This window comes from Amyelois transitella, chromosome 31 (genome assembly GCF_032362555.1).
Source record: "Amyelois transitella isolate CPQ chromosome 31, ilAmyTran1.1, whole genome shotgun sequence".
Classification (NCBI taxonomy): Eukaryota; Metazoa; Arthropoda; class Insecta; order Lepidoptera; family Pyralidae; genus Amyelois; species Amyelois transitella.
This window is the reverse complement of record NC_083534.1, coordinates 2,386,302-2,400,224: the sequence shown is the minus strand read 5'-3', so window position 1 is coordinate 2,400,224 and position 13,923 is coordinate 2,386,302. Positions and strand designations below refer to the sequence as shown.

Below are 13,923 nucleotides of genomic sequence, written 5' to 3'. Positions count from 1 at the left end.
CGCGATCAGGGGCATTCTCCCCTGCACGTCACTCGCCCGAAGAGTCGGCGGGAGCGCTGACCTCAGGCGTGCCAGGTCCTCCTTGGTTTTCCCCTGGATGAGGACCCCGGCGTTACCAACTCTTCTGATCTTGTCTATGTTAATTTTAAGGGCTGCCGGTGCCACAGAGGTTGAGGAGCTTTTTTCCTCCTCGGCCGTCTTCACCTCACCCCCCGTCGGGTAGACCGCGATGAGCGGGCCCCCTGCTGCGGGCATCCTAACCCTGTCCGCGTAGGAGCTACCTCTTCCTATCTGTGGCGCCACAGCCGCAGCGCTAGCCGCCATTTGCGCGGCCGCCGCCTGACGCGCAGCAGCCTCAGAGGCCTCCCTGTGCGCTCTCTCCGCTTCAGTCTCAGCTCTTTGAGCCCGGCGGGTTTCCATTATGTTGGCTTGTTTTGTCTTCTCAAGGCTCGAAGAGCCCGCCTCCGCAATGAGGGCCAGCTGTCCAACTATTTCTAGCATGGTCTGAAGGTGGCTCGTGATGGCCCCCTGGTCTGCCTTGTTTAGTTTCGACGTGGGCCCGCTCATAATTGTCGACACCCCCCTTGCTTCACGGTTGGCTCGGGACAGCAGCTCTCTGGCCGTGGCCAAGTGCAGCATTCCGTCTGCGTTCGGTTCGGGGTCAGGTTCAGGGTCGGCGATGGGGGGGGGGGGGGGCGGCGGCAACTGTCCTCTTCTCCGCGGGTCTCCTTTTTGGTGTAGCCGCGACTGTGTTTTCGTCTGGCGACAACACTCTTTCAAACGTCAAATTAATCTAAACGTCACTAACTTATTTACTATTACCTACAAGTTCCTTATAAACTATTAAATAACTACCCTAATAATTGTCCAAAATACAATAAGATATACTAAAACTATGATAAAATTGCCTAATTAGGTCCAAATTCTACACACTAAAATGTTAATATACCAATGTCTACTCACCGAAATACCACTTACGCAGCAAGGATATTCCGGGAGGGCAAACACAGTGTCCAAGTCACTAAACAATTAAAAGCACTAAGTTATCAGTTCTTTAGCCGAAAAACATCCAAGAGGATGATTCGGGCGAAAGTTCAACAATAATATAACACTAAGACTATATATATATCACGAAAGGGGCGACCTTGCACAATTAAAAAATTTAAAAATGCGAGTAGTTAGTTGATAGGGATACAGCCCTTTCTGGGCCCTGCCGGGCCCGCCACCACCCATGCACCTACCAACATCTTGTTATACGGTGCGAATCGTGGGAGAAGGGCGCCCTTATGCTCTTAGGCTCTCTGTAAGGGCGCGCCTATGCTTGACTCCCTACAAGTTGTATTCCGGCAGGTTTTAGTCCCCCGCCGGATCACCGGATCCGGCTAATGTCTGCCCCCCTCTTTGGGGGTGAGTACAGCACACTGACAGTACTCGTGTACTCGTCCGTCGACGGCCGGGGTCCTCCTCTCCAGCAAAACCTCTGACAAACTTGATGGTCAACTTGCATTGCATCTCTCGAGGCCGCTCCGCATTTTATGCCACCGATGTGCGAACTCTGTTAGCCGCCTGAAGTTTGCCTTAGATCCTACGAGATCCGCGTAGTATACGGGACCCGTCTCGAGCGGAACCACATTATCTAAGAGAGTCCTACGCGCATCCCTATATATGGGGCATTCCCAAAGCACATGGTGCATTTCCTCGATAACTGCCTCTTCGCAGAAGCAGAGCCCCGTGTCCGAGAGCTTCATCCGGTGAAGCCTCGCCCTGAAGCAGCCATGTCCGGTCAGGATCTGCGAGGTCTCATAGTCCGGCTCGACCCAAGTAAACTTGCATCTAGCCGCCACGTCCGGGAAAAATCGATGTGTCTCCCTCCCATCCGCCGATGCGTCCCAACGCGCCTGCCATTCGGCAAGCACGGACTCTGCTATGCTGAGTTTGGCACGCTGCCACTCCTCCTGGGAATCCGCGGTCTCGCGCGCATCGCCCGATCTGCCCGCCAGGGTCACCTCGAGGTCGGCCGGCAGCACACCGGCCAGAACCGGCAAAGCGGCAGTGCTCGTCGACCGGTACGCCTTGGTCAAAAGGATCAAGGCGGATCTCTGCGTGCGCATTAGCACACTCCGCACAACGTGGAAGGACACACGCCGGTACCAACTCGGCGCAGCATACGTCACCGTGGCAATGTACGTGCCCTTGTACAGGACCTTGAGGGCCCTGTACCTGATACCCCAAGAGGTCGCCGACACTCTCGACATCTTGCCGAAGCAATTTGTCGCCCTCTCCCCTATCGATAACGCGTGCTGCGCGAACGACAGACTCGAATCGACCACCACCCCTAGCACCGTGGTCGACGCGACGCTCCTGACAGAGGCCGTCCCGAATTTAATTGTCGGCGGACGCTGGAATTTCCCTCGGATGGTCATAGTTGCAGACTTCCCCGGCGAAAACTCCAAGCGGTTTCGCTGCCCCCATTCACCCACGAGGCCCAAAGTAGTCGAGGCGGTAACCTCTATGCTCGCCCTGGAATTGGCCTCTATCAGGATAGTCACATCGTCGGCGCAAGCCACGAGCCTGACCCCCCGGGGAGCGGCAGCCGAAGCAAGTCGTCCATGAGAATGTTCCAAAGCGTGGGTCCCAACACCGATCCCTGCGGGCAACCCATCGTTGCGGCCTTCCACAGTACCCGGCGCCCGACGAACATGCCAACCCGGCGTCGAGAGAAGTAGTCCACCAGCATCCTGAAGATGTTTGGCGGGCATCCCCCTCTCTTCGCCTTCAGCAGAATCATCGGCCACCACGCATTGTCGAAAGCACCAGAGATATCTAGGTAGATGACCTGCACGTATTTCGACGAGCTCTCCCTGGCCACGCCGAAGATTTCCTTCAGCGCGGACACCGTCGACCGCCCCCGCGTGAAACCGTGCTGGCGATCCGATAGACTCCTTGTCATCTGCGGAGCGCACCTCAGCATTACTCTTTCAAAAATTTTGCCCAGGATCGGAAGCAGCGTGACGGGGCGGTATGCCTTCGGGTCGGCAAGCGGCCTGCCGTTGCCTTTCGGCAAGACAATCAGCCTGCCGTCGTTCCACACATCCGGAAAACACCCCTCTCGAACGCATCGCCTAATCGTTTCGTTAAATTCGACCGACGCGGCCGACCAAACGTGCTTTATGATCCGGGCACTGATCCCGTCGATTCCCGGCGCAGTGTTAGGAAGGTCCTTGACTATTTCCCCTATGATCTCGTCCGTCGGAGGGGGGGCATCTTCTCCTGATGGTTGGAGCGGGGCCACTAGACGCACTTGCCTATGGTGCTCCGTGTCCTTGGACACATCGTCGTCCGGACATAGAGCACGCATAAGGCTATGCATGGCCCCGTCCACGTCCTCAGCATGTCCTTCGGCATATTTCGTGCCATTCACTACGTTACTCGGAGGTCGCTGCCTCCCGGAGGCCTCACGGTAGGCCTGTCCCCAGGGGTCCAGATTCCCCCGTTCGGCTATCCGTTCTAGATGCAAAAGTTGCGCCTCCTCCATGGCCGCCCTATACCTACTCCTATGCACATGGAACCGTTCCCGCGCAGCCTCCTCGCGCAACCCGCCTACCCTTCGGAGGGGCTGCCAGGCGCACCGTAGCCTGTTGTTCTCCGCGCGCAGAGCGGTGAGCCGCGGGGTCCACCACTCGTATCCCCTACCCGACTTCCTGGTCTTCACCACTCCCAGAGTCTGTTTTGCGGTGGTCAATACGGTCTCGGTAAACTGGGCGCAGATCTCTGGGGCAGGGCGGTTCCATTTTATACTACCCACCCTACCGTGCAGTACACGCTCGAAACGGGCCCAGCACACCACACCATCCCGCAGTCTTATAGGACAGTCAGACGGCCCCTCGCTCTGTGCGGCCTCAGCTCCTACTGCCACATTGAATGTAATGAGTCGGTGGTCGCTCTCTATCTGATCTCGATGCACACTCCACCCTGTCACCAGGGTGCCTCTTGTTGTAAGTGTGAGGTCGATGTTGGACGCGCCGTTCTCGGTCCAGAATGTGTGCGGCTGACCTTCTGCATTCGCTATATCTAAGCTCCGGGCCAGGATAAACGCCTCCATGGACTCACGGCGGTGCGTGACGTCCGGCCCCCGTCCCGCGTACTGCCTTCTCTCACAGTACCACATCGGCGAGTGTGCATTGGAGTCCACGCCGATGATCACCCTCTTGCCTTTGAGGGCATTCATCACGTTGCCCAGATGCAGCAGGTGCAAGTCTATCTCGTCGCTGTACTGAAAGTACGCGGACACCACGTACACGCCCCCACGTCCAAACTGCAGGTGACACACCGTACAGTGTGTGTTCGACAGATGGTGCAGGAGAGCGCACGGGATATCCGTACGACGAAGATAGACGCAGGCCTTCGCATCCGGGCCGCCGCACTGCAGAATTCTGCTAGCGGCATCGCACCGGGCTCCGGGGTAATGTTCCTGAGCCAGAACGACGTCCAGGCCCAGTTCCTCTGCTGCCTGTGGAAGCTCCTTTGTGGCAGCGATTGACCTCATCAAGTTTATCTGGCCCACCCTGAGTTTCGACTCTATTTTTGATGGTCCGGTATCCATCTTAGAGTGAAATGCCCGCCGCTTCAGCCATCCGTCTCTCCGCGTGGATGCGGGCCGGGCACTCGCCGGCGCCCGTGATGTGCGCCTCCGCCTCCCTCCTGCCAAACTTCTTGCAGGTGGCGCACCGCACGGACTCCGACTTGCAGTCGGCTTCTTTGTGCCCAGTCGTACCGCATTTGCTGCACGTGGGCTTCTCCTCCTTACACTTCTTTTCGGGGTGGCCGTATGTCTGGCATCTTCCACATCTGATTGCGGTGGTGAAGTCCCCAACTGGGCAGACCTCCCACTCTACATACAGGCAGCCCTTCTGTATCAGCGCCAGCCTGAACGCCGGGGTGCACGCCAGCACCATCGTCGTGCGGGTCCCACCTTCGCGGCTCTTCCTGAAGGCCAGGCGACAATTTTTCTTAATGTTCGGCAACGTCCAGTTGGGATCTTCCTTGAAATTTTGTTCATGGACGCTGCCGATGAAGTCCTCAAATTTTGTGTCCCTGCCCTCCACACCGCGAACGAGAGTCGGCGGGAGCGCTGACCTCAGGCGTGCCAAGTCCTCTTTGGTTTTCCCCTGGATGAGGACCCCGGCGTTACCAACTCTTCTAATCTTCTCTATATTTATCTTGAGGGCTGCCGGTGCCACAGAGGTTTTGAGGAGCTTTTTTGTCTCCTCGGCCGTCTTCACCTCACCCCCCGTCGGGTAGACCGCGATGAGCGGGCCCCCTGCTGCGGGCACCCTGACCCTATCCGCGTAGGAGCCACCTCTTCCTGTCTGTGGCGCCACAGCCGCAGCGCTAGCCGCCATTTGCACGGCCGCCGCCTGACGCGCAGCAGCCTCAGAGGCCTCCCTGCGCGCTCTCTCCGCTTCAGCCTCAGCTCTTTGAGCCCGGCGGGTCTCCATAATATTGGCCTGCTTCGTTTTTTCAAGGCTTGAGGAACCCGCCTCCGCAATGAGGGCCAGTTGGCCGACTATTTCCAGCATGGTCTGGAGGTGGCTCGTGATGGCCCCCTGGTCTGACTTGTTCAATTTCGACGTGGGCCCGCTCATGATCGTCGACACCCCCCTTGCTTCACGATTGGCGCGGGACAGCAGCTCTCTGACCGTGGCCAAGTGCAGCATTCCGTCTGAGTTCGGCTCGGGGTCAGGTTCAGGGTCGGCGATGGGGGGGGCGGCAACTGTCCTCTTTTCCGCAGGTCTTCTTTTCGGCGTAGCCGCGACTGTACTTTCGTCTGGCGACAGCACTCTTTTTGCGGCCGCGAACAGTCGCTGCGTGAGGGGGGCGGCGGGGGACGTCCCAGAGGCATCCTCTCCCATCGGCGATCGCACCGCGGCAATCGCCAGTGCCGCCGCCTCGAAGGCCACGCGAGCGACGGCGTCGTCACTGCCCTCCTGCAGGTCTTCGGCAGCGGCTACCGCTCGAAAGGGCGGCGTGCGCGCCAGCGAGGGGCGCGGCGCGAATGGGTCCATGGGAGGAGACCCGTCTTCGTCCATCTCCCTAAAGTCTATTAGATTTTTAAAAAAATCTTTTGTTCCAAGATTAAGTTCGTGTGTCCTTAATAGTGGTGATATCGGACTCAGCGGCACAATACGCCTGCCGGTTCGAGCCACCACTCACTGTCACTGTCATAGTTGATAGGGATAGCCCTTTCTGGGCCCTGCCGGGCCCGCCACCACCCATGCACCTACCAACATCTTGTTATACGGTGCGAATCGTGGGAGAAGGGCGCCCTAATGCTCTTAGGCTCTCTGTAAGGGCGCGCCTATGCTTGACTCCCTACAAGTTGTATTCCGGCAGGTTTTTGTCCCCCGCCGGATCACCGGATCCGGCTAATGTCTGCCCCCCTCTGACAAACTTGATGGTCAACTTGTATTGCCTCTCTCGAGGCCGCTCCGGATTTTATGCCACCGATGTGCGAACTCTGTTAGCCGCCTGAAGTTTGCCTTAGATCCTACGAGATCCGCGTAGTATACGGGACCCGTCTCGAGCGGAACCACATTATCTAAGAGAGTCCTACGCGCATCCCTATATATGGGGCATTCCCAAAGCACATGGTGCATTTCCTCGATAACTGCCTCTTCGCAGAAGCAGAGCCCCGTGTCCGAGAGCTTCATCCGGTGAAGCCTCGCCCTGAAGCAGCCATGTCCGGTCAGGATCTGCGAGGTCTCATAGTCCGGCTCGACCCAAGTAAACTTGCATCTAGCCGCCACGTCAGTTGATAGGGATACAGCCCTTTCTGGGCCCTGCCGGGCCCGCCACCACCCATGCACCTACCAACATCTTGTTATACGGTGCGAATCGTGGGAGAAGGGCGCCCTAATGCTCTTAGGCTCTCTGTAAGGGCGCGCCTATGCTTGACTCCCTACAAGTTGTATTCCGGCAGGTTTTTGTCCCCCGCCGGATCACCGGATCCGGCTAATGTCTGCCCCCCTCTTTGGGGGTGAGTACGGCACACTGACAGTACTCGTGTACTCGTCCGCCGACGGCCGGGGTCTTCATTCCTCTCCAGCAAAACCTCTGACAAACTTGATGGTCAACTTGTATTGCCTCTCTCGAGGCCGCTCCGGATTTTATGCCACCGATGTGCGAACTCTGTTAGCCGCCTGAAGTTTGCCTTAGATCCTACGAGATCCGCGTAGTATACGGGACCCGTCTCGAGCGGAACCACATTATCTAAGAGAGTCCTACGCGCATCCCTATATATGGGGCATTCCCAAAGCACATGGTGCATTTCCTCGATAACTGCCTCTTCGCAGAAGCAGAGCCCCGTGTCCGAGAGCTTCATCCGGTGAAGCCTCGCCCTGAAGCAGCCATGTCCGGTCAGGATCTGCGAGGTCTCATAGTCCGGCTCGACCCAAGTAAACTTGCATCTAGCCGCCACGTCCGGGAAAAATCGATGTGTCTCCCTCCCATCCGCCGATGCGTCCCAACGCGCCTGCCATTCGGCAAGCACGGACTCTGCTATGCTGAGTTTGGCACGCTGCCACTCCTCCTGGGAATCCGCGGTCTCGCGCGCATCGCCCGATCTGCCCGCCAGGGTCACCTCGAGGTCGGCCGGCAGCACACCGGCCAGAACCGGCAAAGCGGCAGTGCTCGTCGACCGGTACGCCTTGGTCAAAAGGATCAAGGCGGATCTCTGCGTGCGCATTAGCACACTCCGCACAACGTGAAAGGACACACGCCGGTACCAACTCGGCGCAGCATACGTCACCGTGGCAATGTACGTGCCCTTGTACAGGACCTTCAGGGCCCTGTACCTGATACCCCAAGAGGTCGCCGACACTCTCGACATCTTGCCGAAGCAATTTGTCGCCCTCTCCCCTATCGATAACGCGTGCTGCGCGAACGACAGACTCGAATCGACCACCACCCCCAGCACCGTGGTCGACGCGACGCTCCTGACAGAGGCCGTCCCGAATTTAACAGTCGGCGGACGCTGGAATTTCCCTCGGATGGTCATAGTTGCAGACTTCCCCGGCGAAAACTCCAAGCGGTTCCGCTGCCCCCATTCACCCACGAGGCCCAAAGTGGTCGACGCGGTAGCCTCTATGCTCGCCCTGGAATTGGCCTCTATCAGGATAGTCACATCGTCGGCGTAAGCCACGAGCCTGACCCCCCCGGGGAGCGGCAGCCGAAGCAAGTCGTCCATGAGAATGTTCCAAAGCGTGGGTCCCAACACCGATCCCTGCGGGCAACCCATCGTTGCGGCCTTCCACAGTACCCGGCGCCCGACGAACATGCCAACCCGGCGTCGAGAGAAGTAGTCCACCAGCATCCTGAAGATGTTTGGCGGGCATCCCCCTCTCTTCGCCTTCAGCAGAATCATCGGCCACCACGCATTGTCGAAAGCGCCAGAGATATCTAGGTAGATGACCTGCACGTATTTCGACGAGCTCTCCCTGGCCACGCCGAAGATTTCCTTCAGCGCGGACACCGTCGACCGCCCCCGCGTGAAACCGTGCTGGCGATCCGATAGACTCCTTGTCATCTGCGGAGCGCACCTCAACATTATCCGTTCTAAAATTTTGCCCAGGATCGGAAGCAGCGTGACGGGGCGGTATGCCTTCGGGTCGGCAAGCGGCCTGCCGTTGCCTTTCGGCAAGACAATCAGCCTGCCGTCCTTCCACACATCCGGAAAACACCCCTCTCGAACGCATCGCCTAATCATTTCGTTAAATTCGACCGACGCGGCCGACCAAACGTGCTTGATGATCCGGGCACTGATCCCGTCGATTCCCGGCGCAGTGTTAGGAAGGTCCTTGACTATTTCCCCTATGATCTCGTCCGTCGGAGGGGGGGCATCTTCTCCTGATGGTTGGAGCGGGGCCACTAGACGCACTTGCCTATGGTGCTCCGTGTCCTTGGACACATCGTCGTCCGGACATAGAGCACGCATAAGGCTATGCATGGCCCCGTCCACGTCCTCAGCATGTCCTTCGGCATATTTCGTGCCATTCACTACGTTACTCGGAGGCCGCTGCCTCCCGGAGGCCTCACGGTAGGCCTGTCCCCAGGGGTCCAGATTCCCCCGTTCGGCTATCCGTTCTAGATGCAAAAGTTGCGCCTCCTCCATGGCCGCCCTATACCTACTCCTATGCACATGGAACCGTTCCCGCGCAGCCTCCTCGCGCAACCCGCCTACCCTTCGGAGGGGCTGCCAGGCGCACCGTAGCCTGTTGTTCTCCGCGCGCAGAGCGGTGAGCCGCGGGGTCCACCACTCGTATCCCCTACCCGACTTCCTGGTCTTCACCACTCCCAGAGTCTGTTTTGCGGTGGTCAATACGGTCTCGGTAAACTGGGCGCAGATCTCTGGGGCAGGGCGGTTCCATTTTATACTACCCACCCTACCGTGCAGTACACGCTCGAAACGGGCCCAGCACACCACACCATCCCGCAGTCTTATAGGACAGTCAGACGGCCCCTCGCTCTGTGCGGCCTCAGCTCCTGCTGCCACATTGAATGTAATGAGTCGGTGGTCGCTCTCTATCTGATCTCGATGCACACTCCACCCTGTCACCAGGGTGCCTCTTGTTGTAAGTGTGAGGTCGATGTTGGACGCGCCGTTCTCGGTCCAGAATGTGTGCGGCTGACCTTCTGCATTCGCTATATCTAAGCTCCGGGCCAGGATAAACGCCTCCATGGACTCACGGCGGTGCGTGACGTCCGGCCCCCGTCCCGCGTACTGCCTTCTCTCACAGTACCACATCGGCGAGTGTGCATTGGAGTCCACGCCGATGATCACCCTCTTGCCTTTGAGGGCATTCATCACGTTGCCCAGATGCAGCAGGTGCGAGTCTATCTCGTCGCTGTACTGAAAGTACGCGGACACCACGTACACGCCCCCACGACCAAACTGCAGGTGACACACCGTACAGTGTGTGTTCGACAGATGGTGCAGGAGAGCGCACGGGATATCCGTACGACGAAGATAGACGCAGGCCTTCGCATCCGGGCCGCCGCACTGCAGAATTCTGCTAGCGGCATCGCACCGGGCTCCGGGGTAATGTTCCTGAGCCAGAACGACGTCCAGGCCCAGTTCCTCTGCTGCCTGTGGAAGCTCCTTTGTGGCAGCGATTGACCTCATCAAGTTTATCTGGCCCACCCTGAGTTTCGACTCTATTTTTGATGGTCCGGTATCCATCTTAGAGTGAAATGCCCGCCGCTTCAGCCATCCGTCTCTCCGCGTGGATGCGGGCCGGGCACTCGCCGGCGCCCGTGATGTGCGCCTCCGCCTCCCTCCTGCCAAACTTCTTGCAGGTGGCGCACCGCACGGACTCCGACTTGCAGTCGGCTTCTTTGTGCCCAGTCGTACCGCATTTGCTGCACGTGGGCTTCTCCTCCTTACACTTCTTCTCAGGGTGGCCATATGTCTGGCATTTTCCGCATTTTATGGCGGTGGTGAAGTCCCCTACTGGGCAGACCTCCCACTCTACATATAGGCAGCCCTTCTGTAACAGCGCCAGCCTGAACGCCGGGGTGCACGCCAGCACCATCGTCGTGCGGGTACCACCTTCGCGGCTCTTCCTGAAGGCCAGGCGACAGTTTTTCTTAATATTCGGCAACGTCCAGTTGGGGTCTTCTTTGAAGTTTTGTTCATGGACGCTGCCGATGAAATCTTCGAATTTCGTGTCCCTGCCTTCAACGCCACGAACCGCGATCAGGGGCATTCTCCCCTGTACATCATTCGCCCGGAGAGTCGGCGGGAGCGCTGACCTCAGGCGTGCCAAGTCTTCTTTGGTTTTCCCCTGGATGAGGACCCCGGCGTTACCAACTCTTCTGATCTTCTCGATATTAATTTTGAGGGCTGCCGGTGCCACAGAGGTTTTGAGGAGCTTTTTAGTCTCCTCGGCCGTCTTCACCTCACCCCCCGTCGGGTAGACCGCGATGAGCGGGCCCCCTGCTGCGGGCGTCCTGACCCTATCCGCGTAGGAGCCACCTCTTCCCACAGCCGCAGCGCTAGCCGCCATTTGCGCGGCCGCCGCCTGACGCGCAGCAGCCTCAGAGGCCTCCCTGCGCGCTCTCTCCGCTTCAGCCTCAGCTCTTTGAGCACGGCGGGCCTCCATGATGTTGGCTTGTTTGGTCTTCTCAAGGCTCGAAGAACCCGCCTCCGCGATGAGAGCCAGCTGGCCGACTATTTCGAGCATAGTCTGGAGGTGGCTCGTGATAGCCCCCTGGTCCGCTTTATTAAGTTTTGACGTGGGCCCGCTCATAATTGTCGACACCCCCCTTGCTTCACGGTTGGCTCGGGACAACAGTTCCCTGGCCGTGGCCAGATGCAGCATCCCGTCCACGTTCATTTCGGAGTCAGATTCGGGGTCGGCGATGGGGGGGGCGGCAACTATCCTCTTCTCCGCGGGTCTCCTTTTTGGTGTCGCTGCGACCGTGTTCTCGTCAGGCGACAAGACTCTTTTCGCTGCCGCGAACAGTCGCTGTGTGAGGGGGGCGGCGGGGGACATCCCAGAGGCATCCTCTCCCATCGGCGATCGCACCGCGGCAATCGCCAGTGCCGCCGCCTCGAAGGCCACGCGGGCGACGGCGTCTTCACTGCCCTCCAGTCTGTCTTCCGCAGCGGTCACTGCTCGAAACGGCGGCGTGCGCCCAGCGAGGGGCGCGGCGCGAAGGGGTCGATCGGAGGAGACTCGTTCGGCGGGGGTGCTCCGTCTTCTTCCATCTCTTTAAGGACGTCTATTAAGTTTTTAAAAATTTTTCGTGCCAAAGTTAAGTTCGTGTGTCCTTAACTCCCTTAACGCGGAGGTGATATCTGACTCAGCGGCACAGTACGCCTGCCGGCCAGTCCACCAATCACTGTCACTATGTCACTATCACTAGCTGTCGCTGTCAACTTGATAGTGACAACGTCACTTGTCAAGTATCAACCGACAGCCGTCAGCTGTCAAATGTCAAATTAATCCAAATGTCACTAACTTATTCACTATTACCTACAAGTTCCTTATAAACTACTAAATAACTACCCTAATAATTGTCCAAAATACAATAAGATATACTAAAACTATGAAAAATTGCCTAATTAGGTCCAAATTCTACACTAAAATGTTAATAATAAACTAATGTCTACTCACCGAAATACCACTTACGCTGCAAGGATATTCCGGGAGGGCAAACACAGTGTCCAAGTCACTACACAATTAAAGCACTAAGTCCTCAGTTTTTAGCCGAAAAACATCCAAGAGGATGATTCGGGCGAAAGTTCAACAATAATATAACACTAAGACTATGTATATATCACGAAAGGGGCGACCTTGCACAATTAAAAATTTAAAAATGCGGAGCCGAATGCAGACGATCCGTACTCGACGACGGTCGAGCGACGAGTTGATAGGGATAGTGGGAATCTCGTTAATCCATTCATGCGCGTCATTAATTAGATGACGAGGCATTTGTCTACGATAAGAGAGTCATAGTTACTCCCGCCGTTTACCCGCTTGCTTGAATTTCTCCACGTTGACATTCAGAGCACTGGGCAGAAATCACTCACTCCCTGATGCGCCTAGGTGAGACAAACCTGCCTCTGCAATGACGGCTAGGTGTCCCACAATCTCCAGCATGGCCTGAAGGTGGCCGGTGATAGCTCCTTGATCAGTTTTGTTTAATTTCGAGGTCGGCCCACTCATTATGGACAACACTTCCCTTGCCTCCCTATTCGCCCGGGATAATAGCTCCCTGGCCGTGGCCAGGTGGAGCATTCGGGGTCGGCGGCGGGGGTGGCCGCTGCTTTTTTCTCCGTCGGTCTTCTTTTCGAAGTCGGTGTCGCCGTATTCTCGTCCGGCGACAGGACCCTCTTAGCGGCCGCCAACAGTCGCTGTGTGAGGGGGGCGGCAGGGGACATCCCAGAGTTTTCGCCGACACTCGACATCTCGCTTAAGCAATTTGTCGCCTTCTTCCCTATCTATAACGCGTGCTGTGCGAACGATAGACTCGAATCGACCACCACTCCCAGCACCGTGGTCGACGCGACGCTCCTGATAGATAGTGACGCTCCGTCCCGAATTGAATAGTCGGACGCTGGAATTTCCCCTGGATGGTCATAGTTGCAGACTTCTCCGAAATTTTAAAATTTTCCATGGTTCTCTAATAAATAAGCATGTACATATAAACCTTACTCCAGAATCATTCTATCTATTAAAAAAAACCGCATCAAAATACGTTGTGTAGTTTTTAAGATATATGCTGGGCCCATAACCTAATGTAGCAGATGTTTTAAAAAAACGGCGTCTTGAACTTAAGAAACGATTTTTGAGGTGTTCTCTGGTAGATCTTCCACACTTATGACCAGGCATAAACAAAATGAAAGAGACGTCTAAGGGATTGGCTTAAAAAATGGGATTCTTTCTTAGGCGATGGGCTGGCAATCTGTAACTATTTGAATCTCAATCCTATCATTAAGTCTTTTCGTGATATGTATTTGGATACAAGTCAACATTAACTATAATACTTAATAAAGAAATCGCGTCAATCCCAGGCGATCGGTGATTTGGTGATAATGCGTTTTACTTATAAGGTGTTTATTTTAATCGCAAAATTGCGAACGTCTGTTCGCTCTAGCCCATCGGCTAACCAAATGATACGTTTGACTGATTCGGATCTTCGCATTGATACAGACACGAATCATTCCAAAGATACGTTTTTGCCAGGCCTACGAAATTAATATTGTGGTAAATTATTCCGATTTCTGTGGGTAGTTCTGTATTCGGCCGGAAAGACTACCACGCAGATCTATCGAGAAGCTTATAGGGGATTCTATTTTAAATCTCATTTTTTCACATAATAATTTTTTATGTAAGTTTTGTGAATAAAAACTCTTCTTGA

General features: G+C 56.3%; 1 protein-coding gene across 1 annotated transcript; it reads right to left on the bottom strand.

The window, feature by feature from the left end:
• Nucleotides 1-10,137: 10,137 nt before the first annotated feature.
• Nucleotides 10,138-12,533, bottom strand: LOC132903851 (uncharacterized). The gene has a single exon (XM_060953159.1). It carries the CDS (start codon nucleotides 11,571-11,573, stop codon nucleotides 10,239-10,241), a length of 1,335 nt encoding a protein of 444 aa, XP_060809142.1. The 5' UTR covers nucleotides 11,574-12,533; the 3' UTR covers nucleotides 10,138-10,238.
• Nucleotides 12,534-13,923: the final 1,390 nt, after the last annotated feature.